Source organism: Polypterus senegalus, chromosome 7 (genome assembly GCF_016835505.1).
Source record: "Polypterus senegalus isolate Bchr_013 chromosome 7, ASM1683550v1, whole genome shotgun sequence".
NCBI classification, from domain to species: Eukaryota; Metazoa; Chordata; class Cladistia; order Polypteriformes; family Polypteridae; genus Polypterus; species Polypterus senegalus.
In genome coordinates, this window is record NC_053160.1 from 19740197 (window position 1) to 19767566 (window position 27370).

Sequence of the window (27370 nt, forward strand, 5' to 3'; positions counted from 1 at the left end):
GGAAAGGCGCTATATAAATGTATTATTATTATTATTATTCGCGGGCCAACTCCAATCCACCGAAGCTGCATGTGTTTGGACAAAACTGGAGTTTTTCATTTGTTTATTTTTTTTGCTTTATTGAACGCACCATCAAAATCATCTCTTTTTAAGAACAGGACAGTGGGCACCCCATCACTTACTCTGTGACCAGTGTACTCCCTCGGTCCACACTCTCCATGTTCCTAACCCAGCGTTTCCCAACCTTTAAGTATTTGCGACCCGAGTTTTCATAATAGTTTTAATCGCGCCCCCCCTAACATTTATTTTGAAATGTAGATGCATATTTTATTATACCTACTTAACTTTTATCGACATTTATCTAACTCTATACAGTATTTATTGTTCTAGTATCAGAATGTAGTTTAAGTTAATTTGTTTTGGTTTCCACAGATTTTTGATTCTTGTTTTCTTATCTTCAGGCCCCCTTTTTTGTTACTTCACGCCCCCTAGGGGGGCCTGCCCCACAGGTTGAGAACCACTGTGTGACGATGTGGGTTCTGGCTCCACGCTCCCATGGCTGTTTGGGAACCCTTGAACCCAACACCGTCGATAATGAAACCGAGTGAGCCAGTCAATGGAGGCAAATTGAGCATCTGAGCAAGGGGATGGTTGAAAGTACAAAAGTGCTTTTATTTAAAACAGTCAACAAAAACAAAAACAGTGTTCATAAATAGTGCAGGTCTTCATATTCATTAAATAAATAATCCATAAAAAGAACACGTGGGGGTTAAAACTCAATAGAAAAAAAACAATCCTTAAAAACGAGAGGTTAAAATCTTTTTAGGAAGCTGTCTTTAAAACAAAAAAACAAATCCGGTGCTTTTCTGTATGCGTCTCACCTGCTTATCCCGTATGGGCCAAGCAGCAGGCAAGACGCTCTCTATAGCTGCCCTCCTCAAACACACGCAAGACTGGAGACCTCCCGATCCCTGGCTTCGGTTTGGCTCTCATCCCAGCCTCGAGACTTGGACTCCTTGGTCTCCAGGACGCTCACACCAAGGACTGCCACTCCAAGCCTCCCGACTTCCGCTGCCTTTCCGCGGCCTTCTGCGGCTCGTCGCTTTCACCTTGTCACTCCCGCTACCAGATCGCTCAGCGGGAGTGACATCAACACAAACACGTGGGTGTCGGCCTAACACCCAGCTTCCATGCAGCTGTCCACGAGCGCTCATTCGCTCGCACGTCCACTCGCTCTTCGCGGCTCTCTCCCTCTCACCGACCTGCTTCCTCTCCTGCTCCCGGTAACCTCCGTCCTCTCCTTTCCTTTCCTTTCTCCGATCGTTTCTTTCTCTCTAATCGATTCTCTCTCTCTCTCTCTCTCTCTCTCTCTCTCTCTCTCTCTCTCTCTCTCTCTTCCCGAACGTTTCTTTTTTCTTCTTCTCCTAAAACCGACTCGCGCTTCTTTTTAAAATGACGAGGGCCACAGCAGCTGCAGCATTAGCCGCGGACAATCATGAATGTGGGCAGTTCCTCACCTGTGCACTAGGTGAGAAACGCCCACACCCTACGGATCGTCCCACGGCCCACTATGGCCCAACGTCCCCTCACTAAGCCGCGAGCACATTGATTATTTATTTAAAAATGGCCTTTTCTCCACGAGCTGTGGACCCATAACACCACACACTGGTCTAACCTGCTTATCCAAGGCAGGGTCACAGGACAGCTGGAACGAAGGCACAAGACAGGAACAACACCTGGAAAGTAATGTTCTGTTAATAATAATATTATCATTAATATTTCCAGTCCACCAATCCATTCTTATATTTTTCTCTGGTATAGGCACAAGAATAATGTGATGGTGACGGTCAGCCCCACGCTACCGGGTCCTTCCAGGGAGCCTCTTGAACCTGCTACCGCCGATAACGCAGCCGAGCGATGAGCCAAGACAAATGAGGACGTGACACGCATAGCAAGGGGTAGGTGCAAAAATGAATCAGAGTTCAAAACAAAGTGCACTGCTCAATCCATAATAATAATCCATAAAAACAAGTGAACTGTGGAGGTTAATATTCAAATAAATAATCCATTAAAATGAGGTCGAAATCTCACAGGTTAGGAAACAGTTCTTTTAAGAAATCCCGATGGGTCTCCTCTCCTTATCCTAACCAGACTTTTCAGGAGGAGAAGACGCCAAACCGACAGACACAACTGTCCCTCCTAAACGGTGGGTCTGGGTCCCTGCTGCTCCGTGGGTCAACAGCAGAACTGCCCATCCAGACATCCCCGACTCCCACTGCCTTTATTCTATGTTAATTAGTGTTGTCTTATTTTAATTCTTACTTTGTCTTTTATTTCTCTTTTCTTCATCATGTAATGCACTTTGAGCTACATTATTTTTATGAAAATGTGCTACAGAAATAAATGTTGTTGTTGCCTTCCCAGACCCGCATCACCTGATCACTCCAGCTCCCTGAATCGCTCAGCTGGGGCGACCCTCTACTATAGCGCCTGAGCGCTGACCACCCACTCCCCTGAGAGGCTCTTCTCATGGCTGCTTACCCGTTTGTTTGTTCACTCGCCAGCTTTCTCCTCCTTTAACCTCCTTTCTTCAGCCTTTTGTTTCCCTCGATATTCCCCCTTCTGTCTCGTGTAGGCTCCTTTTATATCAACCCACCTAAGGGGGCACAGGTGTGAATGCGGCAATTATTTATTTGAAAATTGGCCACTTTTTCTGAGCCGCGGACCTGCAATACCACAAATAACAACAACAATAATAATAATAATAATAATAATAATCCACCCATCTTTCTAACCACCTTATGAAAGGCAGGGTTGTGAACAACAACAACAACAACAACATTTATTTATATAGCACATTTTCATACAAACAGTAGCTCAAAGTGCTTTACATATTAAAGAATAGAAAAATAAAAGACACAATAAGAAAGGGCAGGGGCGGACTGGCCATTAGGGCAATGCTCGGTGGGCCGCAGGCTCTGGTCTGGTCATGGGTCGGCCATTTCATGAAATAAATTTTATTTACTAGTTACTGTTTGACATTAAAGTTAATTTTCTAAACTGTCCAGTACTGTGATTTATATATTCCTATATAATATATCGTATTACGTCATCAAGTTGTTTTAGTTGTCAGTACACAATGTTGCAGCGAAAACTTTGGTCAAAAGTGCTTTTTGCTGATTTCTGTTTCGATTCCACTGCATTTCGGTTAGCAAATACATTATTGCAATTTATTTTATCTCATATCTAGTATTTAAATTCTTTGGTACTAATAATTAGTTTAGATTATGTATTCTGCATTTTATTGTTCTCTGGTCGTCAGCGTGAGCGATAATTAGTGGTTTTCAGCTGCGATTATTAGTATGATGAAATAAAGTTAAAAAGCACAGGATAGGAATTTTTCATATTAGGACGGAACATTTCTAGTTTATCATTAAGTTAATGGAACATTTCAGTCATGTGAGGTTTTCATTATGACCTCGGTTATCCATCCATCCATTATCCAACCCGCTATATCCTAACTATAAGGTCACGGGGGGTCCAATCCCAGCCAACACAGGGCGCAAGGCAGGAACCAATCCCGGGCAGGGAGCCAACCCACCGCAGGACACACACATCCACACCCACACACCAAGCACACACTAGGGCCAATTTAGAATCGTCAATCCACCTAACTGGCATGTCTTTGGACTGTGGGAGAAAACCGGAGCGCCCGGAGGAAACCCACACAGACACGGGGAGAACATGCAAACTCCACGCAGGGAGGACCCGGGAAGCAAACCCGGGTCTCCTAACTGCGAGGCAGCAGAGCTACCCACTGCACCACCGTGCCGCCCAAGCTCGGTTATAATTTATTTAATTGTAAATGAGCAGCTACTAGCCTACTAGGGTACTGGCACTTGGTCATGACATTGACATTTGACATGTACTCTAATAAACGTGTAAGCCGGGTTGCTAAATTTTTATTTTTTATTAAATTTTATTTTTAAGCATGTTGTCAAATTTTAAGGTGTGTCTAAACAACAGTGTACAGATTAAGTTTGGCAACAGTTTAGACAGAGTTCATATCATAGACGGGTGGCACGGTGGCACAGTGGTAGCGCTGCTGCCTCACAGTTAGGAGACTTGGGTTCACTTCCCGGGTCCTCCCTACGTGGAGTTTGCATGCTCTCCCCGTGTCTGCGTGGGTTTCCTCCCCCAGTCCAAAGACATGCCAGTTAGGTGGATTGGCGATTCTAAATTGGCCCTAGTGTGTGCTTGGTGTGTGGGTGTGGATGTGTGTGTGTCCTGCGGTGGGTTGGCACCCTGCCCAGGATTGGTTCCTGCCTTGCGCCCTGTGTTGGCTGGGATTGGCTCCAGCAGACCCTGTGTTCGGATTCAACGAGTTGGAAAATGGATGGATGGATGGATATCATAGGCTCATAGCAAGTAGCGAGCCACGTACAAATTACAATGACTAATGGGCCGAGTGGGCCGACCTCGTCATGATGCCCGGGCCGGTTTTGAGACCCAGTCCACTCCTGGTTGTGAGGCAGCTAGAGCCTATGCCAGTAAGCATTGGGCACAAGGCAGAAACAATCCCTGGGCAGGACGCCAGTCCATAACAGGGCGAACAAACCAGCACACACATGTGGGTGTCAATTTAGCAAGGCCTGTCCACCTGCGTTTAATCGGGTTGAGGTTCTAGCATACGCAGTTATCATTTGCTGCTTCACAGCTCCAGGGTCTGCATTGAGTTTTCCTGTCCTCCCCGTGTATGTACTGAATGATCGGTATCAATGAGTGTAGGGGAGTTTACACTCAAACAACATTCTCAGATAATTGATCACCATATACTCAGCAAGAGCGGCTCATTGTGAATTAAAAAGGTGAGATCATTCATTTGTGGTGCGTCAATCCACCTTCTCTATTTTCTAAATTTTGCACATGACATGTCACGGCACATGTGGTGTAATGGTGGCTTGGCCCTTCCAAAAATGCAACAACATTTAAAATGCATCTGCTGAACATGTAGGTCTCAAGCCAATATTAATTACACTTGCCCTTTCTTCACCGCCTTCAGGTAACAGGCCTGACACCCCACCGTCTCCTTTTCTAGTCAGTAAGAGCAGGCACAACTCTCCTTCCATCACTCCGTCGCCAGAGTCTCACATCCCTTCCTGTGACATTATTAGCTACGGACACTGAACAAGCGTGGCCTCTTGTTGACTTGGAGAATATCAACGCCTTAATAGAATGGGTCACAACAAGAATAAATTGTGTTTTGGTCGTTCACCACACGCACTTTGTGGCTTCATATGACAAGTATAAACCGGGCTTAAGGTGTCTCTCTCTCTTTCTCAAAACCTTATTAAAGGACAAACTGCGCATCACTCACAATAAGCACAATGGTGACAAGCTGCCCGAGTCAGACACGTGGATTCAGTTGATTAGGATATCTGGTTATATAAAATGTCCCCTGGCAAAGGCGCTGCTGCATTTATACAACTCTTTATTGAGAGCTGAAGACATACAGTTGTGGCCAAACATTTTGAGAATGACACAAGTGTTGGTCTTCATAAAGTTTGCTGCTTCAGTGTTTTTAGATCTTTTTGTCAGATGTTTCTATGGTACACTGAAGTATAATGACAAGCATTTCATAAGTTTCAAAGGCTTTTATAGACAGTTACATTAAGTTTATGCAGAGTCAATATTTGCAGTGTTGGCCCCTCTTTTTCAAGACCCCTGCAATTCTCCCTGGCATGCTGTCAGTGAACTTCTGGGCCAAAACCCAGACTGATGGCAGCCCACTCTTACATAATAAATGCTTGGTGTTTGTCAGAATTGGTGGGTTTTTGGGCCATGGACCCCAAAGTTTTAATGTTTTGTTCCCCAACCCACTTAGTTATCACTGTTGCCTTATGGCTCGGTGCACCATCATGCTGGCAAAGGTATTGTTGGTCACCAAACTGTTCTTGAACGGTTGGGAGAAGTTGCTCTCAGAGGATGTTTTGGTCCCATTCTTTATTCATGGCTGTGTTCTTAGGCAAAATTGTTAGTGAGCCCACCCTGTTGGTTGAGAAGCAACCCCACACATGAATTGGTGTCAGGATGCTTTACTGTTGGCATGACACAGGACTGATGGTAGCACGCACTTTTTCTTAAATTTTTCTGGATGCCCCAGACAATCAGAAAGTGGATTCATCAGAGAAACTTGCTTTCCTCCAGCATTCCTCAGCAGTCCAATCCCTGTACCTTTTGCAGAATATCAGTCTGTCCCTGATGTTTTTCTTGGCTTCTTTGCTGCCCTTCTTGACACCAGGCCATCTTCTTCATCTTCATCCCACTGGGCATGCAGATGCACTCACACCTGCCTGCTGCCATTCTGGAGCAAACTCTGCACTGGTGGTGCCCTGATCCTGAGCCATGAATAAGGAGTGAGACCAAAACATCCTCTGAAAGCAACTTCTCCCAACCATCCAAGAACAGTTTGGTGATGAGCAATGATGGAGCATCATGCCATAAGGCAAAATTGAGAACTAAGTGGCTCAGGAAACAAACCTTCAACATTTTGGGTCCATGGCCAGGAAACTCCCAGACCTTAATCCCATTGAGAACTTGTGGTCAATCCTCAAGAGGCGGGTGAACAAACAAAAACCCACCAATTCTGGCAAACTCCAAGCATTGATTATGCAAGAATGGGCTGCCATCAGTCAGGATTTGGCCCAGAAGTTGACTGACAGCATGCCAAAGAGAATTGCAGGGGTCTTGAAAAAGAAGGGCCAACACTGCAATTGACAGTTTGTATCAACTTAATGTAATCGTCAATAAAAGCCTTTGAAACTTTTGAAATGCTTGTCATTATACTTCAGCATACCATGGAAACATCTGACAGAAAGACCTAAAAACACTGAAGCAGCAGACTTTGTGAAAACAAACACTTGTGTCATTCTCAAAACGTTTGGCCACAACAGTATATGCCGACAGAAGACCCAAACGAATACTTTAATAACTTTAGCACAGCTAAGTGTGGCTGAAAAGGGGGTGCCATGCCACTCTCTGCTTGGGCCATAGATTAGTGTTTTATTAGGGTGCCAAGAATTCTCTGAGAACAAAACTTTAGATGGCAAGATTGCCATTAGTGTTGGGTTCACATGCTTTGGGAGTTTCCATAGTTCCCATTAGAAGTTTCATCATCCCACTTGTTCACACTCAGGTGAATTTCTGCTCCGATTGTTGATTTTGTACTTTGTACGGAAAAGGCAATTACATTCTGCGACAATAAAGATCAGACTAAATGCATTAAAAGTGTTGCTCCAAATATAATTCCACCACAAAAATGCTATTTCTGACCGAGCTGGTTAGAATTTTTTTTTATTTCGCATTATTGACTGAAGTGAAAGGTCAGAGTTGCATCACAACTGATAAACTTTGTTTTTCTGAAATTGTCCAAATGGGATCTCACACTTTGAGGGTTGTTCACATGAAACGTTTCACCTGTCCAGTAGTATGTGAACGGAGGCTCCTAGATTCTCATTCCTGGACAGCCGCAGTGCTGGCTGGTTTTCATTCCAGCCAATTTCTTGATTAGAAGAGAAACTACTGCAGCTAATGCAAAATTGGATTGTGGTTAAATGTTAATTTTCTACTATAAGATGTACCAACCTTCATTGCTTCTTTAACTCGTGAAATGGGCGCATTCAGAGTTGCTTCACCTTCTGTCAAACAAAGAAACCAACAGCTCACTAGCTATGTTGATCCCATTTGTATTTGGATGCGTTAATCTTGAAATTAATTTTTCATTGAAACACTTGAGAAGAAAAGAAGAAAATAAGTGAAGGGCCAAGCAATTCTAATATGCACTGTTCAATAAACACACCTTAAAGATCTCTCTATTATATAAAAAAATGTTGGGTGGAGACGTGACCTTCTTGGGGACATTTTAATGTCCCGCGAGACAAGGAGGACAGCTGCTGTACAGGCTTTTAAATGTTTGGAGCACCGTGTGAGATACAGATCACGTGGCGTGGCGGCAGCAGCAGCAGACTGAGCACAGAGGACATAAAAAAAAAAAAAAATACGTTTTCCATTGTGTCACCATTTAAGAGGGGGTTTCGGAGGAGTGGCCGCATCTCCTTAGCGTGCTTTCATCCCCCCTCTTCACAACACGAGTGGCAGAGTGGTGAAGTGGCTGGTGCGTTGCATGCCCCGTGTTGGGGGTGGGCGAGCGAAGCGAGTAGGGGATGCCCAATGTGTTGATCACGATTGACCAGTAGATCGCATTGCATTAAAAAAAATTTCTTGTAAACGTTAGTCTATCATGGGTAGCACGGTGGCGCAGTGGTAGCGCTGCTGCCTCGCAGTTAGGAGACCTGGGTTCGCTTCCTGGATCCTCCCTGCATGGAGTTTGCATGTTCTCCCCTTGTCTGTGTGGGTTTCCTCCGGGCGCTCCGGTTTCCTCCCACAGTCCAAAGACATCCCGGTTAGGTGGATTGGTGATCTTAAATTGGCCATAGTGTGTGCTTGGTGTGTGGGTGTGTTTGTGTGTCCCCTGCGGTGGGTTGGCACCCTGCCCAGGATTGGTTCCTGCCTTGTGCCCTGTGTTGGCTGAGATTGGCTCCAGCAGACCCCTGTGACCCTGTGTTCGGATTCAGCGGGTTGGAAAATGGATGGATGGATAGTCTATCATGTATCCTCTCTATGGCATTTGCCACTTGATTGACATACAGGACGGCCAGTCTGAGATCTCTTCTCTTCTAACACACGGGTCATCCTGCACGCACGATCAAACGCGCGATCTACTGCAAAACTCTGGCTGTGATCTACTTAGCCTTCCAATTTATATCGACTAAAGAAAGGATTTAATAAAAAATGTGTTGTGTATGGGCTGGATGTGAAATTGGAAGAGGATTTTTTTCTCTCACAATGTCACAATCGAAGTGCGCTTGTCTGATCTGTCAATCTATCATTGCTATTCCAAAGAAGGAAAATGTGGAAAGGCACTTTCGAAATGTTCATAAAAAGTATGAAACTGACTTCCTTCCAAAAAGCAATCTGAGAAAGAGAAAGGAGAGGGAACTAAAATCGCAGTTAATCGGCTGAATTCAAAAGCTCCTTGACTGCATTATTCAGCTCTATTTATTTATGCGAGTCAGCCTTTTCACACATGACGATTATTAAATCCAAATACTGTAGTGACCATAAATGTATTGAATGGTTATTGTGCCATAAAGGTTATCCAGTTACGCCAACATACATTTTATGTATAAAGTATACTCAATGTGTGTATATATATATATATATATATATATATATATATATATATATAGTAAAAGATGCAGAAGTAGACAGCATAAAGGTTTGGGGTTTTCCGGCCCCGTATATTGTAGACAATCCACAATAAATTAAACGAAAAAGCAGATCAAAATATAAACTAAACATTTCATATGCGCGATGCCATATCATGGCGTCTGTGGCCATTTTATTAGGGAGGAGCCGGAAGTGGAGGAATGCTGGGAAGAACTGTGAGGGAGGATGGGATTGATGACGTCAGGACAAGATGGCGGAGGAAGGGCGGAAGTACCGTACTGCGGTCAAAACCCGGCTTATGGTGGAGGAAGGTCTTTTCTCCTATGAGGAAGCAGAGGGAGAAAGTTAGTACCCGCCATTCCCTGCCGGCGAATGTGTCCCCAGGTGCGTTTGAATCCGTCTGCGATCTCCTACTCACGCGTGCGTGACTATATCTCTATCTATCTATCTATATATATATATCTCTATCTATCTATCTAAATATATATAAATATAAAAGCATTTTTAATGTAGGTGTAGATCATTTCATTTAAAAAGTAGCTCGCTAGCCGAAAAAGTGTGGGCACCCCTGCCCTAGTATTTTAAGAAAAATAAAACCTACAATATCACAAATGCCTGATAAGTCAGGGCGAGTGTGAACAAATAGTGAGGATTTTGCCCAAGGTAATTTGGCTGTCCAGGAGAGATTGAAGGCCCTGAAACCACACACTTAAAAGCAAGAGCAGTAAGCTGTGAACTGATCTAAGACAAGGTGGGCAATGGACTTTTTTATTCACTGTACCCTTTTTCTCTTGGTCATGGTTTGCAATTCAAAAATAATACTTTGTGCATGTACAGTCAAAGATATTCGCTTTAATTAAAAGAAGAGGTACAATGAAACAAAAAGAAAAAAGGAGTTACCTACTTACAATCAATAATAGGTTGCTCAGCACTTGTACAATAATTACTATAAATGTTTGTGGAGAGTTTAAATTACACATTGGCATTGCACTTGTGAACATCGATGGTGACAACATATGACATTAAAAACAAAATCCAATTTTATCTGAAAAGTGAGAAATGTTGTAAGGAAAGCAAGTACACAGGCCTTTACACAGTTAGAAGTCATGCAGTTTTGGATGTGACCAGTTTCACAGTTTTCAGGATCACTGATGAAAGTTCAAGTATTTTTCTGGATTGAGAACTCCTTTATTTTCATGTCATGATAGCATTTCAGGATGGCACACACTCTGCAGAATTCTCAGTCCCACCTCTGGGTGTAGAAAGAATGGAGGCAGAAAAGGCACATTCTTCATATACTGTCCAGCTTCCTCAGGATATACGGTGCTACGTGGGAAATAAAAACACAATAAAGCTGATTAGGATTGCTGCATGGACTTAAAATGAATAAATGATGCTATTTAAAATGTTCAACTTATTATTAAATCAGCTTTCAATGACAAATACCAAAGGTTAATAAAGTGCAAAAATCACATTTGTTTTTATTTTGGGGTGGGGGGACCCTTGAAAAAAAAAATTGACATTGTTAAAATTATTTAACAAAAAAAGCAGTTTCTTTATTCTAAAACAAATTTATTCCATAAATACATAAATGACTAACAAGTATTGGTGTTGCACTATAAAATAGTAAAGCAGTTCTATCAAACGGGCTAGATATTTCTATGTTCACTATAGGGCTGAATGATTACCGTATATACTCGTGTTTCAGTTCTCCCGTGGATACGTCGGGGCTTGATTTTACTGTATCTGGTATTTTATAATGTCAGTTTATAAGTTGAATGCAGAAAACTTGTGCTATTGGTCCAAGAGATTATGATATGCTAACGCCCACCTGAATGAGTAACCACCGAGCACATGGCCTTTTCTTCCTACGTATTGTGCCTACATGACCACACGGTAATACCGAACTACTGTATATACTCACGTACAAGTCGGGTCTTGAAACCCGAAAAATCGATCATGAAATCAGACCCCGATTTATACGCCCGTTCAAAAATTTGCGTCCTCCAATCTCGCATCAGTTTCTCAGACACACTGAATTTTGTTGCAGCAGCGCAGTTACCAATTTCTTTCGCTACTTTTACATTTAGTTTAAAACCAGCTTCCTATTTTCTTCTGATTGAACGGTCCATCATAGATAAAGGATGCTCTTACAATAAAGGTGTATGAGGGTGTGAGATACAAAAAAACACTAAACAGTGCAAACGTTGCTTCGGAATAGTTTGGGTATTACAGTGTGGTCACGCAGGCACAATACATAGAAAAGAAAAAAAGGCTGTGTGCTCCGTGGTTACTCTCTCAGGTGGGTGTTAGCATATCACAATCTCTTGGACCAACAGCGGGAGTTTTCCGCATTTGACTTATATGACTAACATTATAAAATACCGGAAATTATACGGTAAAATCAAGTCTTGACTTATCTGTGGGAGAACTAATCCACGAGGTAAAATTCCGTTACAACGAATACCTTTACAACTAAATTTTCATTACAATGAAGTATTTTTATGGTCTCAACAGTGTCCATGTGGTGTCAAGTCGCCTGGCACACCAGCTTTCACCAGGCCAATTTAGAGAAGACAATTCATCCAACAGCAGGAAACAAAAACCGGACCAATCCAAAAAGATTTAACATGTGTAAAGGGTACAAGTTACACTGGCATACCACATATCATTCGGGGGTATGGAGTTTTACTTGATGGGAGGAAAAAATGAACTTAAGCACAAGGATGTAACATAAGAAAATGTGAAAAAGGTGATAGGGCCTGAATATGTTTTGAATTCATTACAAAATATCCACAAGGAGAAAAGGTATCTTGAAAACTATGAACAATGCTAAAAAGATCTGCTAGCCTACAGGGTCTCTTATTAATACAATTCTTACACATCGATAAGATAGTTAAACAATCATTTTGGAAAAATATAACTTGGAATAAATATCCAGATTGATTCAGAGTTAGAAAGAAACTGTTCAATCCAGTTCATTTAAAAAAAAAAGCATAAGACAGAGAAGTAAAATCAGGAAAATTCAAACCACCAGTTTCACTGGAATAAATAATTATAGAATCATTAATGTAATAGGTTTTGTTTATCCATACAAATAAAAAAATAAAGCATTTGTGAACAGATTTGACAGGCAATGTGGCGTAGTGGTTTAAGGTTTTAAAGCTCAGACTCTGATGTTGTGGTTTCAAATCCCGCTACTGACACTGTGTGACGATGAGCAAATCATTTCACCTGCCTGTACACCAACAGGAAAAACAAAGCAGTTGACATCTAAGGGATGTTCTGCATAATTCAATCTGGAGATTCTTTCTGCTTTAGTCAACAAAGTTCTTCCCTTTAGGATTAAATCCATTTGGAACTATGAATTACAAGCATATAGATGTACGATCGCTCTTAAATGTGGTCCACACAGGGCATCTCCGTAGTCTCACATTGATTATCTATAGAAAGAATGAAAAATACCTAATTCGTGGCATTCGAATTTGTTCCTCTTAACGTTATTATAAAAGAATTAAACAATAACTTTAAAACTGCTTCCACAAGCGTCTCGATTAGCGGATTCTTCCCACCATAAAGTAGGCGGCAACAAACCACATACAGCGAACACGTGCGATAAACCCAAGGGCGAATCACGCCGGCCTCGTTATACTCACTGACTCTCAGCAATGCCACATAAATCAGAAAATTCCGAAGCGAACAGACTACGTCTTCCCTCATTTTCTTCTTCATCTCTACAGGATCCATTTTTGGACCCAGTCCTTCAATCTTAAACATTTTTTTGGATGTTTCTATTAGTGAGTCCAACTGGACCCTTATCACTTCTCTCGTCTTCCGCTACTGCGCACAGCCTTCTACGCCGCAATGAACCTTTAACGTCCGAATGCCTACGGTATCCCAAGCGTGCCAAACTACACCGTCCTGTTACGCGCATCTCAAGGTGTATTACCACAATCAACTGGACTGGAGTGTGGTTGACAGCTGCAGTAAAAGAAAAAAAAAAAAATAACAATATAGAAATATTAAAAAAAAGTAACAAGTTAGGGTCAGTCTACAATAAATAACCTCAAAGAATTCCGTTAAATGTAAGTGATGATAGACCAAAGTCTATCTATCTATCTATCTATCTAAAGACCTTCTGTAAAAAGCCAAATTTCCCCTTGGGGGCAAATAAAGTTCTAGCTATATGTCTACAAAGTATATAGTAACTTCTTCTTCTTCTTCTTCTATTAGATGGAAGTTTAGATATTCTTAATATATTACTGTCACCAGCTGTATGAAAAGGGAATTCCTCATTGCATTTTTTGAAATTTGAATAATGCTAAATTTGGTAGGCGGCTTCCCTGCGCTAACCGAAACCGATGTGCGTACTTATTTCGGTGGTAAGACGCCACTGTCGGCCACCATATTGAACTTTCCAACGTCACTGATTCTCCAACTTCCCGTTTCGGTAGAAGGCTGAAATTTGGCAGGCTCATTCCTTACATCTTACTTACAAAAGTTAAGCAGGTTTCATTTCGAAATTCAACGCGTAACGGTCATAATGGTCGACAACGTCTGCCATGTTGAACTTTCTTATTTATGGCCCCATCTTTACCAAAGAAATTTGGTATGCGGGTTCCCGACGCTAACTGAATCCTACTTACGTACATATATACGTCCATAGCCTGCAGCTCGGTCACCGTGTGAGGCGGCGTTGAGTCCCCCATTCCAACGCCTCCCACGTTGTTGGCTGCCTGCCTATATAAGGCCATCCGTCGCTCCGGTCTCTACATTCCCTTCCTTGCTTCGCCACGGGATTCACGTCTCCCTGCTGATAACTGCAGCCTTTTTATTTAATCCACGGCTTCTCCATTGTTTTATTGTTAGTTTATTACGATTATAGTTATTGTGTAGGTATTTTAGACTTACTTTACATTGTTCAGGTACCCATTTCCTTTATCGTTCCAACTATACCCCCATTAACATGTCTATCGAGGTGATCACCATCGATCAAAGAACTGTCACTTACCGAGTGGTTTCCATGCCCGGAGATGGCACCTACCTTTTCCATTCTCTGTGTTAAATATTGCATGGTCATATTAGGCTCACTCTTCATATCCAGGGGAACATTGTGTCTTATGTATTGAATGACTGGGACAGGTTCAAGGTGTGGACTGATGACGGTACAGGAGATAATTATACTACACAGGAGCACTAGAAGAGTGAAATGTTTAAGCCCTTCACCTATGGATCTGCATGTGAGTTGATGGCTGCCGTTGAATTGTTCGGTTGTCGCTTTCAAGTGTACCGAAATGGGCAAATATTTTACACCTTTGGACAACCGCCAATGCCTCTTAAACATCCTAGATTGACAGGTGACGATTTCAGTAGTGGACACTTTGATGTTTATGAATGTTTAAACTCTCAAAAGCTGGATGTGATTTTATCGATAAAACCGGTTGTATGCTTACAACGCTTGACAGATGCCAAATGTCACTTCAACACAACAAGTCCTGCAAATACTGTTGTCATTGAAACAAACCATGAAACTCAAACCGATTATGACAGCAGCAATCCAAGCTGTGAGATTTGAGGCAAAATTGCTTTTCACATGGCACTTTTCACGTTGCATTGCTCAAGAGTAAGCTCAGCGCACAGCTTGGTCATATTACAACCGGAGGGCCGAACTCACAATGTGGTATACAAAGAGATCCTTATCAAATAATTATTGGTATATTTTCCCTCAGTTTAAAAAGGTTTACTTTTCTTCTTAATAAAAATTTTAAGGCAGTATGAATACTATTTTGCTAGTATTTGAATATATCCCACTGACTCTTCTTCTTCTTCTCCTTTTACTAGGCAGTTTTTACACTCCATGGTGCATTACTGCCATCTACTGTACAGGAGGTGGTAAATATCCTTACCTCCTTTTATATGGTCAAGATTCAAGGCTTTAGTTTAGTCAAGTATACATGATTAAACATTAAATTTGTCTTCTCAGTTACATATAAGAGCACACAGAAGTAAAATAAAATAAGCAAAAAGAGGCAAGACAGGATAAAATTTACACAGAAATTTTGAAATATCATTTGAAAATAGATTCTTTGCAAACTACTTCCAGCAATTTGATAGTGTGTTTTGACCTACGGTAAAATGGTTACGTGACACACAGACAAACACTACATTTGTAAAAAAAAAAATTATTGTCAATATTTATTATTTAAAAACCGCATAGCACTTTAAAGGGTCTTGCCACGGCTGAAATCACAGAGATCCGATTTTTTCCAGATTCTTGTTGTTTGATGTTAACATTAACTGAAGCTGCTGACCTATAGCTGCATGATTTCATGTATTGTGCTGCTGCCACATGATTGGATGATTAGATTATTGCATTGATAAGCAGGTGTACATGCATTCCTAATCATTTGTTTTGTGTGTGAATATTAAGAAATGTCTCCCAAATTATTTCTAATTGTGATAAAACAACATTTCCTGGAATCTGTTTTCCCAAGCTCTACTCATTCCATTTAATCCTTTATTTGTGTTTATGGGATGTCAAAGTGCCAAACTGTACATTTTCTAGCAGTACAGAGTGAGTTAGGCTTTGTCTTTGTTGTCACCAGCACGTTCACCTCTTCTGGTCAACATCTGTGTAGAGTCTCAAGAGGATGGCAGGCGTGCTTTCACTCTGATATCTAATGGCAAATTAGAGCTTTGTGCACTCTCTGTTTGAGTATTGCGGTAATTGCATTTCTGTCTATTTCTGTGTCTGACCAGACTAAGAGAGCAATTAACAATGCAGAACATCCTGTCAGCAGTGCTGGAGGCAGGCTGTAATGAATGGGGTCCGTCACTGCTGAAGAGCCCAGCAAGCCAGGCCAGGCCAAGCCTAGTTTGTAGTTTGGATTCACCATTCAGCTCAAGTGGGAATGGCTCATCTGTCACCAATAGAAAAAGAAAAAAACACAAAGGTTCTTCAGTGTGACTCAAGCCTGGGGACAAAAAACATCTGTCATTCTGTATGTATCAGTTTGGGATAAGATTTTGTGTTCATAGTTAGTTATCCTTTGGAGCAAAGCCAAGCTGTACTTTCTGAATTCTTAGCATGTGAATTAACAGCATTATAGACCCCCGGGCAAAGCAGTGCTCTGGGATTGCTGTTTTGATAGCAAAATAGAAACATGCATGGGCATCAGAAACAGCGTGGGCCCCCACCCTGTTCCTGGGGACCCCGGCCAGTGCCAGTTGTAACCATACGTTAAGATGTCCCTGAGCATGTCCAAATGTGTCCACATCTCTTTATATAGATTCTGTATACAACGATAAAATTTCACAGATTAGTGGTGGCCACCCTCACTTGACTTTTACTTGCACAATCACTCTGTTTTTGTGGACAGCCTGCTCTAGGCAGAGTTATAGCTGAGCTACATTCTTTTCATTTCTTTTTTAGGGATCAGATTTTTTTATTTTAAGTTCAATAAGCTAAAAAAACAATGAGGAATCATAGAAAAGCTAATTGTAACCACAGAAGGCAACAACAACCGCTCCCATGGTGCCCAACCAGTATTCTGTAAAAAAAGGAGTCTATATAGGATTAAAATTTACTGATGCCATGTAGACTGGTAAGGGAGGCCAGTTAGACACAGCGAGTCCCATAGGAGAGAGGAGAATCACACAAGGGCACAATTAAGGATTAAGGATAGTGGCATGGTGTGGACCCCCAACCAGCTCTGAACCAAACATCAGGGGCTTACTGCTGATCCACAATGCTGAAAGTTCAAATAAGGTTAGATTAAACAAAGAGGATTTCCAGAAGTGGGGGGCACGGTGGCGCAGTGGTAGCGCTGCTGCCTGTTTGCTTCCCGGGTCTTCGCTGCGTGGAGTGGAGTTTGCATGTTCTCCCCGTGTCTGCGAGGGTTTCCTCCGGGTGCTCTGGTTTCATCCCACAGTCGAAAGACATGCAGGTTAGGTGCATTGGCGATTCTAAATTGTCCCTAGTGTGTGCTTGGTGTGTGTGTGTGTGTGTCCTGCTGTGGGCTGGCACCCTGCCCAGGGATTTATTCCTGCTTTGCGCCCTGTGCTGGCTGGGATTGGCTCCAGCAGACCCCCGTGACCCTGTGTTAGGATTTACCAAGTTAAAGTTTACCAAGAATACATCAGGAGATTTCCAACGAAAGGCTAAGATTAGCTTAGAAGAGATGATACCCGGGTGGAGGAACTTCTGCTACATAGAAGTCAAGGTAAGAGAAGAGAGGTCTGGGAGAAGAAATATATGTGGGAAAATGGAAAGGTTAACATAAAAAATAATGGAGAGAAACCGGAGGGCAGTCCCAAAACATATGAGAAATGGGACACAAGTGACAAACAGGATTAGCTGACAGATGCTCAGCATAAATTTTACAAATGATGTACAAATTTAAATTGCATATGTGGATAATTGTAATGTGGATATTGTTAAGGATAGCTTGCCATGAGATGAGAGGAGAAGAAAGATTGTCACGCAGCCAGACCCAAAATATAATAATAATTCTTTACATGTATATAGAATTTTTCTCATTACTCAAAGCACTTTACATAATGGGTGGGGAGCCACTGCAAACACCACCAATGTGTAGCACCCACATTGATGATGTGGTGTTAGCCACTATGCTCACCACCCATCAGATTTTAGGTCATGAAGGGGTGAGAGAGATAGCCAGTTAGAGACAGGGAATGATTAGGGGGACAGAATGTATGAGGCCAATGGTGGATCATTTATCCAGGACTTCGGGATGCACCCCATTCTTATCGAAGGATACCCAGGGATAATTAATGAACACAAAGAGCCAGGAACTTGGTTTTACATTTCACCTGAAAGGCTGCACCATATTTACAGTACAGTGTCCCTGTCACTGCACTTGGGCACAGACCACAGGTTAAGCGCCCTCTGCTGGCCTCACCAACACCTCTTCGAGCTACACCCCAACCTTTTTCCCCAGATGGTCTCCCATCCAAGCGCTGGCCAGGCCTGAACATGCTTAGCTTCATGTTGATGACCTGATCTGAAGCACAGATGTTATGGCTCCTGACTAAAAAGCCATCTGGCTGCTCCAGTGGTGATATGGGCATGTCAGAATACTTATGCACCAATTATTTTGAGTTTTATATTGGTTGGACCACTTTGCAGAGAGCTGTTTTCGCTTTGACATTAAACGGTCTTCTTCTGTTGATCAGTGTCAAAAAAGCCAAATTAAATCCATTGTGACTCAATGTTGCGTAACAATAAAATGAAACAACTTCCAAGGGGACGAATACTTTTTATAAGCACCCAGTCCTGCTTTTCCAGAACTCAACCCCAATATACTGTTGAGAAGGTTCTGCTGTTTATCATGTCCTGAATTTGAAGGCTTATTTGTACATCTTATAGCAGAAGCTGTCTAAATGAAAAGACCCCAACTTCAGGACTGGGTTCTGCCTTCTGAAAAATGTTACGGAGGATAGGCACAGACTCCCAGGACTGATAAACTAGATGGGAGGGTGAAAAAATGGACGTTGAAAGCTGCCTTTCACTTTAAAGGTCTGGAATAAATTTTTTTTTAATCAATTGTGGCAGATGACCAGGGATCTTGCCCCACCGGGATGCCTGGAGAAGGGAAGGACCAGGAGAGGGGCAGTATCTTCACCGGGGTGCAAGAGGGCAGCCCCCCAGATTGCATCACGGTAGCTGGGATGCTCAACCCTGTGGGGGTCCATGGCCATCTCCAGGGGACGCCTGGATGGTTTCCGAGTCATGGACTGCAGCACTTCTGCCACACCAGGAAGGATTTTCTCCTTGTCATTAAACATGCAGAATACATGCAACTTAATAACGATCAATGGCTGTTGAATGAGCTTAATTTATGGCTGCAAGGAAAAGAGGAAACCATGATCAGTATGATTAGCTCAGTTAATGCTTTCAAACATAAAATGCAACATCTGTCCTCAAAGCTGCAGCGCCTTGATTTGGGGAACATCCAAAACTTTGTGTCAGAGCTGGAGATGCAATGGATGGCATGTGCGCAACTTGACAGAATCCACTACACAGAACAGATTGAAAATTGTCTGTCAGAATTTATCTAATGGAAAAAATGTAACGATTTGAGTGTTGCCCAATGTAGCGGAGTAAGAGTAGTGTTTCTTATTTACAAATGTACTCAAGTAAAAGTAAAAAGTATGGTGCAGTAAAACTACTCGTAGAAGTACAATTTTTTTAAAAAGTTACTCAAGTAAATGTAATGGAGTAAATGCAACTCATTACTACCCACCTGTGATACTCAGTATATATATATATACTAGCCAACCCGAGGCGTACCATATGCTGCATAATCAGGCCCGTTTTTTAATGATTTTTAAGCACAGGGAGAAAATTAACATTTGAAAAATCGGTAATGTAATAAATCAGCAAGAAAAGCAACATTGTAACAATGCACGGAACGAACCAACACACAATCGTCCGTAACTGAAAACTGGCGGACTGCCATCGCTCATGTGCCCACCTTGAACTCGTCACTTGAGTCGTTGTCGTCTTTGCACAGTCCAGATACACCTGTGACTCACGTAGACTTTCCGTGTTCCTGCAGGAGCATCTAAGAAGACGCATGTTTGTCGTGGATGCGAATTGCTGTATGTAGCGTGTAAAATAGTTTGCAATGGTGCACGCGGTTGTGCGTCGTAACTGAAAACTCGGTTTTTAAAGACTGCTGACTTCATTGTGTTTTAACCTCAGTAGTAAAGGATTGTTTGAAGGATTCCATGGGATACCCCTGGCAAACCGTTTCACACACTGCATATGGCGATTCACCTCCGCGAGAACCATGCCTCTATGAACAGTCAACATGGCTCAGAGGTGCATGTGGCCTCTGCGACAGACAAAAATAAATGACGCAGTTTTTTCTGTGTCATCGCGTCTGAGTTGTCTCTGCAAGTTGTCGTCGTATCCAATGGTCTTGGAGTTGGTGGCCGTGGCTCCTTCCTGCGTGCGCCATAGGTGTCTTACTTGTTGGCGGCTTAGTGAATCCACGCCTCTTCCTGCGTGCTTTCCATGGGTGTCTTGCCATAGTGAATTATATATACAGTAATCTCTCCTCGATCGGGGGAGTTTCGTTCCAGACCCCCCCGCGATAGGTGAAAATCCGCGAAGTAGAAACCATATGTTTCTATGGTTATTTTTATATATTTTAAGCCCTTATAAACTCTCCCACACGGTTTATAAATATTCCCCGCAGAGTTATACAGCATAATCCCTTTGTATTCTCTTAGATATTAGGTAAGATTCATTGAAATTATGTATATAAACACACTGTTTATATACAGTAAAACCTAAATATTATTTTAAAGATATTGAGTGTCTCCGATATCACGTTACAGCCATTACGATAGACAGGCCACCAGCAATAAATACGTACAATGCAACAAAAATAGTATACAGTAAATGTGTGTGTACAGCGACACTAAACGTCCGTACATGTACTAAGTACTGTAAGTAGAAAATTAATTATGGTTACTCATCAACAATGACACGATGACTTGTCTGATAACGATGAGTTTAATTTTACTGCACAACAAAGGAGAGCGTTACAGCTCTTCTAAAGGAGCCTCTTCAGGCGATTGTGTAGCACCGCCATTGTTCTTCTTCAATCCAAATCCCTAAAGCAGATTCCATCCAGACTACTGCCTTATTACATCCACTTACAACTCGTTTTGCACCCTTGTTAAAAGGACACTGTGGCCGTAGATCTTATATTCCTTTCCTACTTTTTAAATAAAAAGAATTGTAGCCTTCAACAAATCCAAAACGTTTACCTTTTCGGCAATCGTTAACGTCTTCCGTTTGCGCTTGGGCACAGCCCCTGAAGCAGTAGCAGATCATTTTGGAGCCATAATGAAGGGCTTGACTATGCACGAAGATAAACACAAAAGAGCACAACTCTTTACACAGCGAAACACGTTGATGCTGAATGAGCGAGACGAGACTTCCTGGTTAACACTGCATTCAGCAGGCAGGAACTTAACTGCGTGCTCTGATTGGTTAGCTTCTCAGTCATCCGCCAATAGCGTCCCTTGTATGAAATCAACTGGGCAAACCAACTGAGGAAGCATGTACAGGAAGTAAGTATTGTTCGCAGAACCCGCGAAGCAGCGAAAAATCCGCGTTATATATTTAGTTATGCTTTCATATAAAATCCGCGATAGAATGAAACTGCGAAAGTATTGGATTTTAATTCTCTTGGGCTCTTACTGGCTGCTGCTAACGTGGTGTAATCTCGCAAGAACAGCGAGAGTGGGTCCCCAAAGTATCTCAGTTCTCTGTGTATCACGTACCTTGCTTCTGGTCCGATTGTTGTGAACAAACTTTTTGTGAACTTTTCATTTTGTTTTAAGCCCTATGATGGGTCCCAAGTGTCCTTCTATATTCTGGATTTTCACCTATCGCTGATGGGTCTGGAACGTAACTTCCGTGATAAATGGGGGATCACCTGTATACAGGTATTCTGACAAATCAGGTCTGAGCTTCTACTTAGTATCTATGCACGTTAGAATACCTGGACTTTTAAATCCAACTTTATCTCTTTATTTTTTGCATTGCCCTTGTATTCGGCATCATATTTGATAATTAAAATTTTATCTTTTGTATTCTGTGTTTTCTGTGAATGTTGCACCAAATACCATCACTCAATTTCCTAACATACATTAGTCTACCTGGCCAATAAAGTGAATTCTGATTCTGATTCTTTTTTCCCTTCTGTCAGTGTAATAGAGCTAAAGTATTTTAATAGGTTCTTACCCCAGATTATAAACTCTCCCTTCTCATGTGCAGGACACTTTCCTTTAGGTTTAGTCTTGATATGAATCAGTTCCATTTTCTCTGGTTTTGAAGCATTTAATTGCTGTGAGATGGCTTTTAAAGTGTCAGATTTCAATGGCAAGGAAGTGGCGGTCTGTTGGATTCTCTGCCACAAGCCCTTCCCCCACCTCTAAAGCCCACCCTGCCCCAGGCTCATTCTTTATCAGAGTAATCTGGACCACCATGCAAATGAAGCTTTGACCAAATTGCACAGACTACATGGCACTGGCTTCATCCTGCAATGGTCTTTTTGGCTTTATTTAGTTTTTAAAGTAGATGATGACTGGTGCTAACTTTAGGTATTTTGTATTTTATGTTAAGAATTAAGACACTTGTTGGAATGTGTGACTGCAGACCTGATTATTTACGTTCATTTCATTGAATCAACAGTTTAGACTTCAAACTCCGTGAGCCTAAAATGGAGGTGAAGGTTTTGCAAAAATACCAACAGTTTACTAGGAGCAATGGCACCAGCTGGAAAGAATAGAACAGGGCGAAAGTCATACTGACAAAAGGAGAAGATCTGGAAATACCACTGAGGGAGCACTGGGTCCACTAGGGGGTGTTATGGCCTGTATTTGTGCAGTGAGCCCTGTGAGGGTATTAGGCATGGGCACCGACCTGAGTGACAGAGAGATTTATAGCCTAGGATGGTGGGAGACAAGACAGCACTCAAGTCAAGAGTCCACAGAATAAGGCTAGAGATAACAACTGTTATGAATGAGTTCGTTGTGACCCTATTTGCTATATTAACGTTCTGATTTTTCTCGTCTTTTTAGGAGTGCTCGCATATTATACAAGATAGGAAGCACCTACTGCAATAGTCATGTCTGTCTGTCTGCATGAAGCAACTCAGCCCACCTGAATCAATTTTGTTCAAATGTAGAACACTTATTCTTCAAAGAAATTTGTCAAGGTGGTTTAATTTTCTTTGAGAGTTCCTGAAATGATTGTGCGTTACACTGTTTTGTAGTTTTAAAATCTCTTGTAATGGATGGCACACATGGACTGGCATCCTGGCCAGAATTGAACAGGGACCTTTACCCAGCTAAGCGGCCAGTGCAATGGAAAGACCTGGGGTAGATGATGATTATTTTCTACCCCAATACACTAGATGGCAGCATTCCAGGGCTTCAGTACCCATTTGAATAACAACAGGGTATGCTGGGAACCAGAGTCCCAGAGTACTGATCTCTTACGTTCTGTAGGTGTTATCAGGGGGTGCTGCAGGAGATTTTAATCCTGGCTTTGTGGGATTTCCATCTGACCAACACACCAAGTCTCAACAACGAATGTGCTCCCGGGTCTGAGATAAAAGGAACCGCTTCACCTAACCTTGGACAGTCAGAGTCAAGTGGCAACTGGAGTGCAGAATAAGCAAAGAATCATGTATTTATAATTGTGTGTTTGGCTGTGCTCACTAAAAAAATGTTGGTGACGAATAAATACCCTTTATTTTGTCCAGAATTGTGTTGGGTGACATTGTGTCTGTGGTTTGAGCCTCCGTGGTACCCACCCTTGTGGTCAAACTCTTCTTGAAAAGCACTGGCAAATCTGCAGACTCGTTTATCTTAAAAAGACTTCAACTACCAATTAGTTAACTGTTTCAATTTTACTTTTTAAGCTTTCATTCATCTCCCAGCTGCTCAGATCCCCAATACAACACCAGTGATCAAGTAGCTCATCCAGCAGCACCTTCTTCAGCATAAAAGCACAAAAAAGTCTGTACTTTGGAAATGAACGGAAGAGGAAAGCAATTACAGTACATAAGTATATATAAGAATGAATTGACTCAATTAATACTATCTGCACATCATTATTGTAAAGAATGGACATTATAAATCTGCTAAATGATGTTTAAACTAATTCATTATACAAGAAAGGTGCAGCTGCCCTAAGTGATATCAACAAAGTGCCAGGTCTCAGCCAGGGTTCCTCCCCTGGCTGGGTTTCAGATTTATGTTTTATGTCTCTTTTGTTCGGCAGTTGGCGCAGTGGTAGTGCTGCTGCTTTGCAGTAAGGAGACCTGGGTTCGCTTCCTGGGTCCTCCCTGCGTGGAGTTTGCATGTTCTCCTCATGTCTGTGTGGGTTTCCTCCATAAAACACGCAGGTTAGGTGCATTGGTGATCCTAAATTGACCCTATTGTGTGTGCCCTGTGGTGGGCTGATGCCCTGCCTGGGGTTTGTTCCTGCCTTGTGCTGGGTGGGATTGGCTCCAGGTGACCCTGTATTAAGATATGGCGGGTTGGACACTGACTGACTGTCTCTTTTGTTCATCTTTGATCCTTTGACTTATGTTATCCTATGGTGTTCCTGATAATGGACTATCTGTTGGGCAGACCGCAGTTTGTCTGACTCAAGGACTGTGTTTCTGATACGGGCATGATCAACACTGGAGCACCACATGGAACAGGCATGTCTCCTGTTCTCTTCATTCTGTACACCTCCGACTATAAATATAACAGCAGGTCATGTGTGAGAAGAAGAGACAAGAGACATGGCAAGGTTTGGAGCAGTCACCCATTTAATTTGGTATCCTGGCTGCAAAAGTAAATGATTCATAATTGAGTCAAGTTTACACGACAGAGTCCTAAACAGAACTGCCTTCCAGGGAAGAAGTGTGAGGCTTTATAAGGAGTTTGGGGGAAGTGATGTCGTCCTTGGGGCCGGGACCGGAAGTGATGTCGTCCTTGGGGTCGGGACCGGAAGTGATGTCGTCCTCGGGGCCGAGACCGGAAGTGATGCGTCCCGAGTCGAGGCGGTGGCTCCTGGTGGGATTTTCCCGAGAAAAACTTTCAGGGAACTTAAAAAGAGTGTCAGTGTATTGGGGCAGATGTATTATCATTCATCTCTAAGTCCTTCAGCTGCCTCCTATGCACACGTGTGTGACACATGTCACTTACAAAAATTCTCAGATGATTTTGCACTTATGGGGTGTGTTGATAAGGGGATGAGACTGACGAGAGGAGTCAGGGGGAGAACTTTGTTTCTTGGTGCAGAACGAATTGTCTGCAACTTAACATCAGCAAAACCAAGGAACTGCTTAGTGACTTTCACCACATCGAAGAGCCTCTATGTTTGTTCACTATTGTAAGAGTGGGTTTCGAGGTGGTCCACTCCTACAAGTACTTGGGGGTCTACATCAATGACAGGTTGGAACAGAGAAACTGTATGAGAAAGGGCAAAGCAGGCTCTTTTTCCTTAGGAGACTGTGTTCCTTTGACTTCTTTCACATTTTCTACAATTCTGTGATGGCCAGTGTGATTTTCTGCTCTGTGGTGTGCTGGGCTGGTAACATCACTTCAAGAGAGGCCCAACAAATCAACCAGCTAATTAAAAGGGCAGGCTCAGTTATGGGACTCACTCTGGACCCCCTGGAAGTCGTGGCAAAGGAGATAATTAAAACACAACTGAGTGCCATTATGAACAATGCTGCGCACCCTCCCTCTCACACACTGATACTTCAGCCAATGAATTATTCAGGAGAAGTGTGTTAAGAAACGCTTCAGGGGCTCCTTTATATCAACATCAATACACCTACAGTACATAATGCCTCTCTGGGACTGTCACAGCCAAGTCAGGACTTTTCCTTCTTTTTAATTTTCTTGCTTTATAGTCATTCTGGTGTGTGATCCGGCCAAAGTGTGTGTGCGTATATTTATTTATTTCTCTACTTATTTATGTATTTATTTATTTAATGAGCTTTTGTATAATACATAAATTTCCACCTGGTTACAAATAAAGTTCTATCATTTTATGTGCATTATTGTTTCTTGTTTTAGATTTTTTTTATTTATGTAAGCTGCCTGTTTTATGTGTTTTGTGAATAGTCCCCCAAGAAGTAGGGTCACCTGCCAATAACCTCGAGGAACTGCCCTCCACCCTATAAATCCGGGGGGTGTGTTTACTTATGCCTTCTTCTGTGCTTTTTGTGAATTCCTGGATTTTTGACCTGTTTGCTCTGTTTTCGGCCTTGCCTTGGATTTCTGTTCTGGAACTCGTTTGCCTTGCCTGCAATGCCTTTTTTACTTAGTGTGCTCCACAGAGCTTCAAGTATTTACAGAGCCTTTTTGTGAAATAAACCTTTTTATTTTATAAAGAGGGTGGCACGGTGGTGAAGTAGTAGCACTGCTGCCTTGCAGGAAGGAGACCAGGGTTTACATCCCGGGTCCTGCCTGCGTGGAGTTTGCAGGTTCTCTCCCTGTGTATGCAGGGGTTTCCTCCGGGTGCTCTGGTTTCCTCCCACAGTCCAAAGACATGCAGGTTAAGTGAACTGGTGATATTAAATTGGTCCTAGTGGGTGGTGTGTTTGTGTAAGTGTAAGTACCCTGTGATGGACTTATCAATAGCACCTGATGACTCCGACTCTTTCGATTCACTAACACAATGTCTTACTGGTATTTCTGAATGGACGAATAGTAATTTTCTCAAACTAAATAAAGAGAAAACTGAAATCTTAGTAATTGGCAATAATGGATTCAATGAGGTTATCAGAAACAAACTTGATGCATTAGGATTAAAAATTAAGACAGAAGTAAAAAACTTAGGGGTAACCGTTGACTGTAATCTGAATTTTAAATCGCATATTCATCAGACCACTAGGACAGCATTTTTTCACTTAAGAAACATAGAAAAAGTTAGACCTCTTATATCACTGAAAGATGCTGAGAAATTAGTTCACGCATTTGTTTTCAGTAGACTAGATTACTGTAACGCACTCCTCTCTGGACTACCCAAAAAAGACATAAATCACTTGCAACGAGTGCAGAATGCAGCTGCTAGAATCCTAACTGGGAAAAGAAAATCCGAACACATTTCTCCAGTTTTGATGTCACTACACTGGTTGCCTGTGTCATTCAGGATTGACTTTAAAATACTGCTTATGGTTTATAAAGCCTTAAATAATCTCGCTCCATCTTATATATCGGAATGCCTGACACGTTATATTCCAAATCGTAACCTCAGATCGTCAAATGAGTGTCTCCTTATAATTCCAAAAGCTAAACTTAAAAGAAGTGGTGAGGCGGCCTTCTGCTGTTATGCACCTAAAATCTGGAATAGCCTGCCAATAGGAATTCGCCAGGCAAATACAGTGGAGCACTTTCAAAAACTGCTAAAAACACATTACTTTAACATGGCCTTTTTATAACTTCACTTTAACTTAATCCTGATACTCTGTATGTTCAATTCATCACAATAACTATTCATAGTGGCTCTAAAATCCATACTGACCCCAAC

At 42.1% G+C, this 27370-nt stretch overlaps 1 protein-coding gene and 1 long non-coding RNA gene across 3 annotated transcripts; one reads left to right on the forward strand and one right to left on the reverse strand.

Moving 5' to 3' along the window:
* Positions 1-1247: 1247 nt before the first annotated feature.
* Positions 1248-23592, forward strand: LOC120532378. 2 transcript variants are annotated; one of them, XR_005634280.1, is made up of 3 exons: positions 1248-1283; positions 1822-1958; positions 22912-23592. It is a non-coding gene; the product is annotated as an uncharacterized LOC120532378 (long non-coding RNA). The 2 variants fall into 2 exon arrangements; XR_005634281.1 differs by lacking the exon at positions 1248-1283 and adding an exon at positions 1617-1743.
* tomm5 (translocase of outer mitochondrial membrane 5 homolog (yeast)) lies at positions 10121-13159 on the reverse strand. The gene is made up of 2 exons (XM_039758312.1): positions 12945-13159; positions 10121-10614 (listed from the first exon to the last, which is right to left on the reverse strand). Exons 1-2 carry the CDS (start codon positions 13063-13065, stop codon positions 10580-10582), a joined length of 156 nt encoding a protein of 51 aa, XP_039614246.1. The 5' UTR covers positions 13066-13159; the 3' UTR covers positions 10121-10579.
* Positions 23593-27370: the final 3778 nt, after the last annotated feature.

What these genes read in the sequence shown, in the direction of transcription:
- tomm5 (XM_039758312.1), bottom strand. Translation starts at nt 13,065, where the DNA reads ATGTTTAAGATTGAAGGACTGGGTCCAAAAATGGATCCTGTAGAGATG. An exon ending in TGTGGCATTGCTGAGAGTCA is followed by an intron (nt 10,615 to 12,944) that starts GTGAGTATAACG and finishes TTTCCCACGTAG; the next exon opens with CACCGTATATCCTGAGGAAG.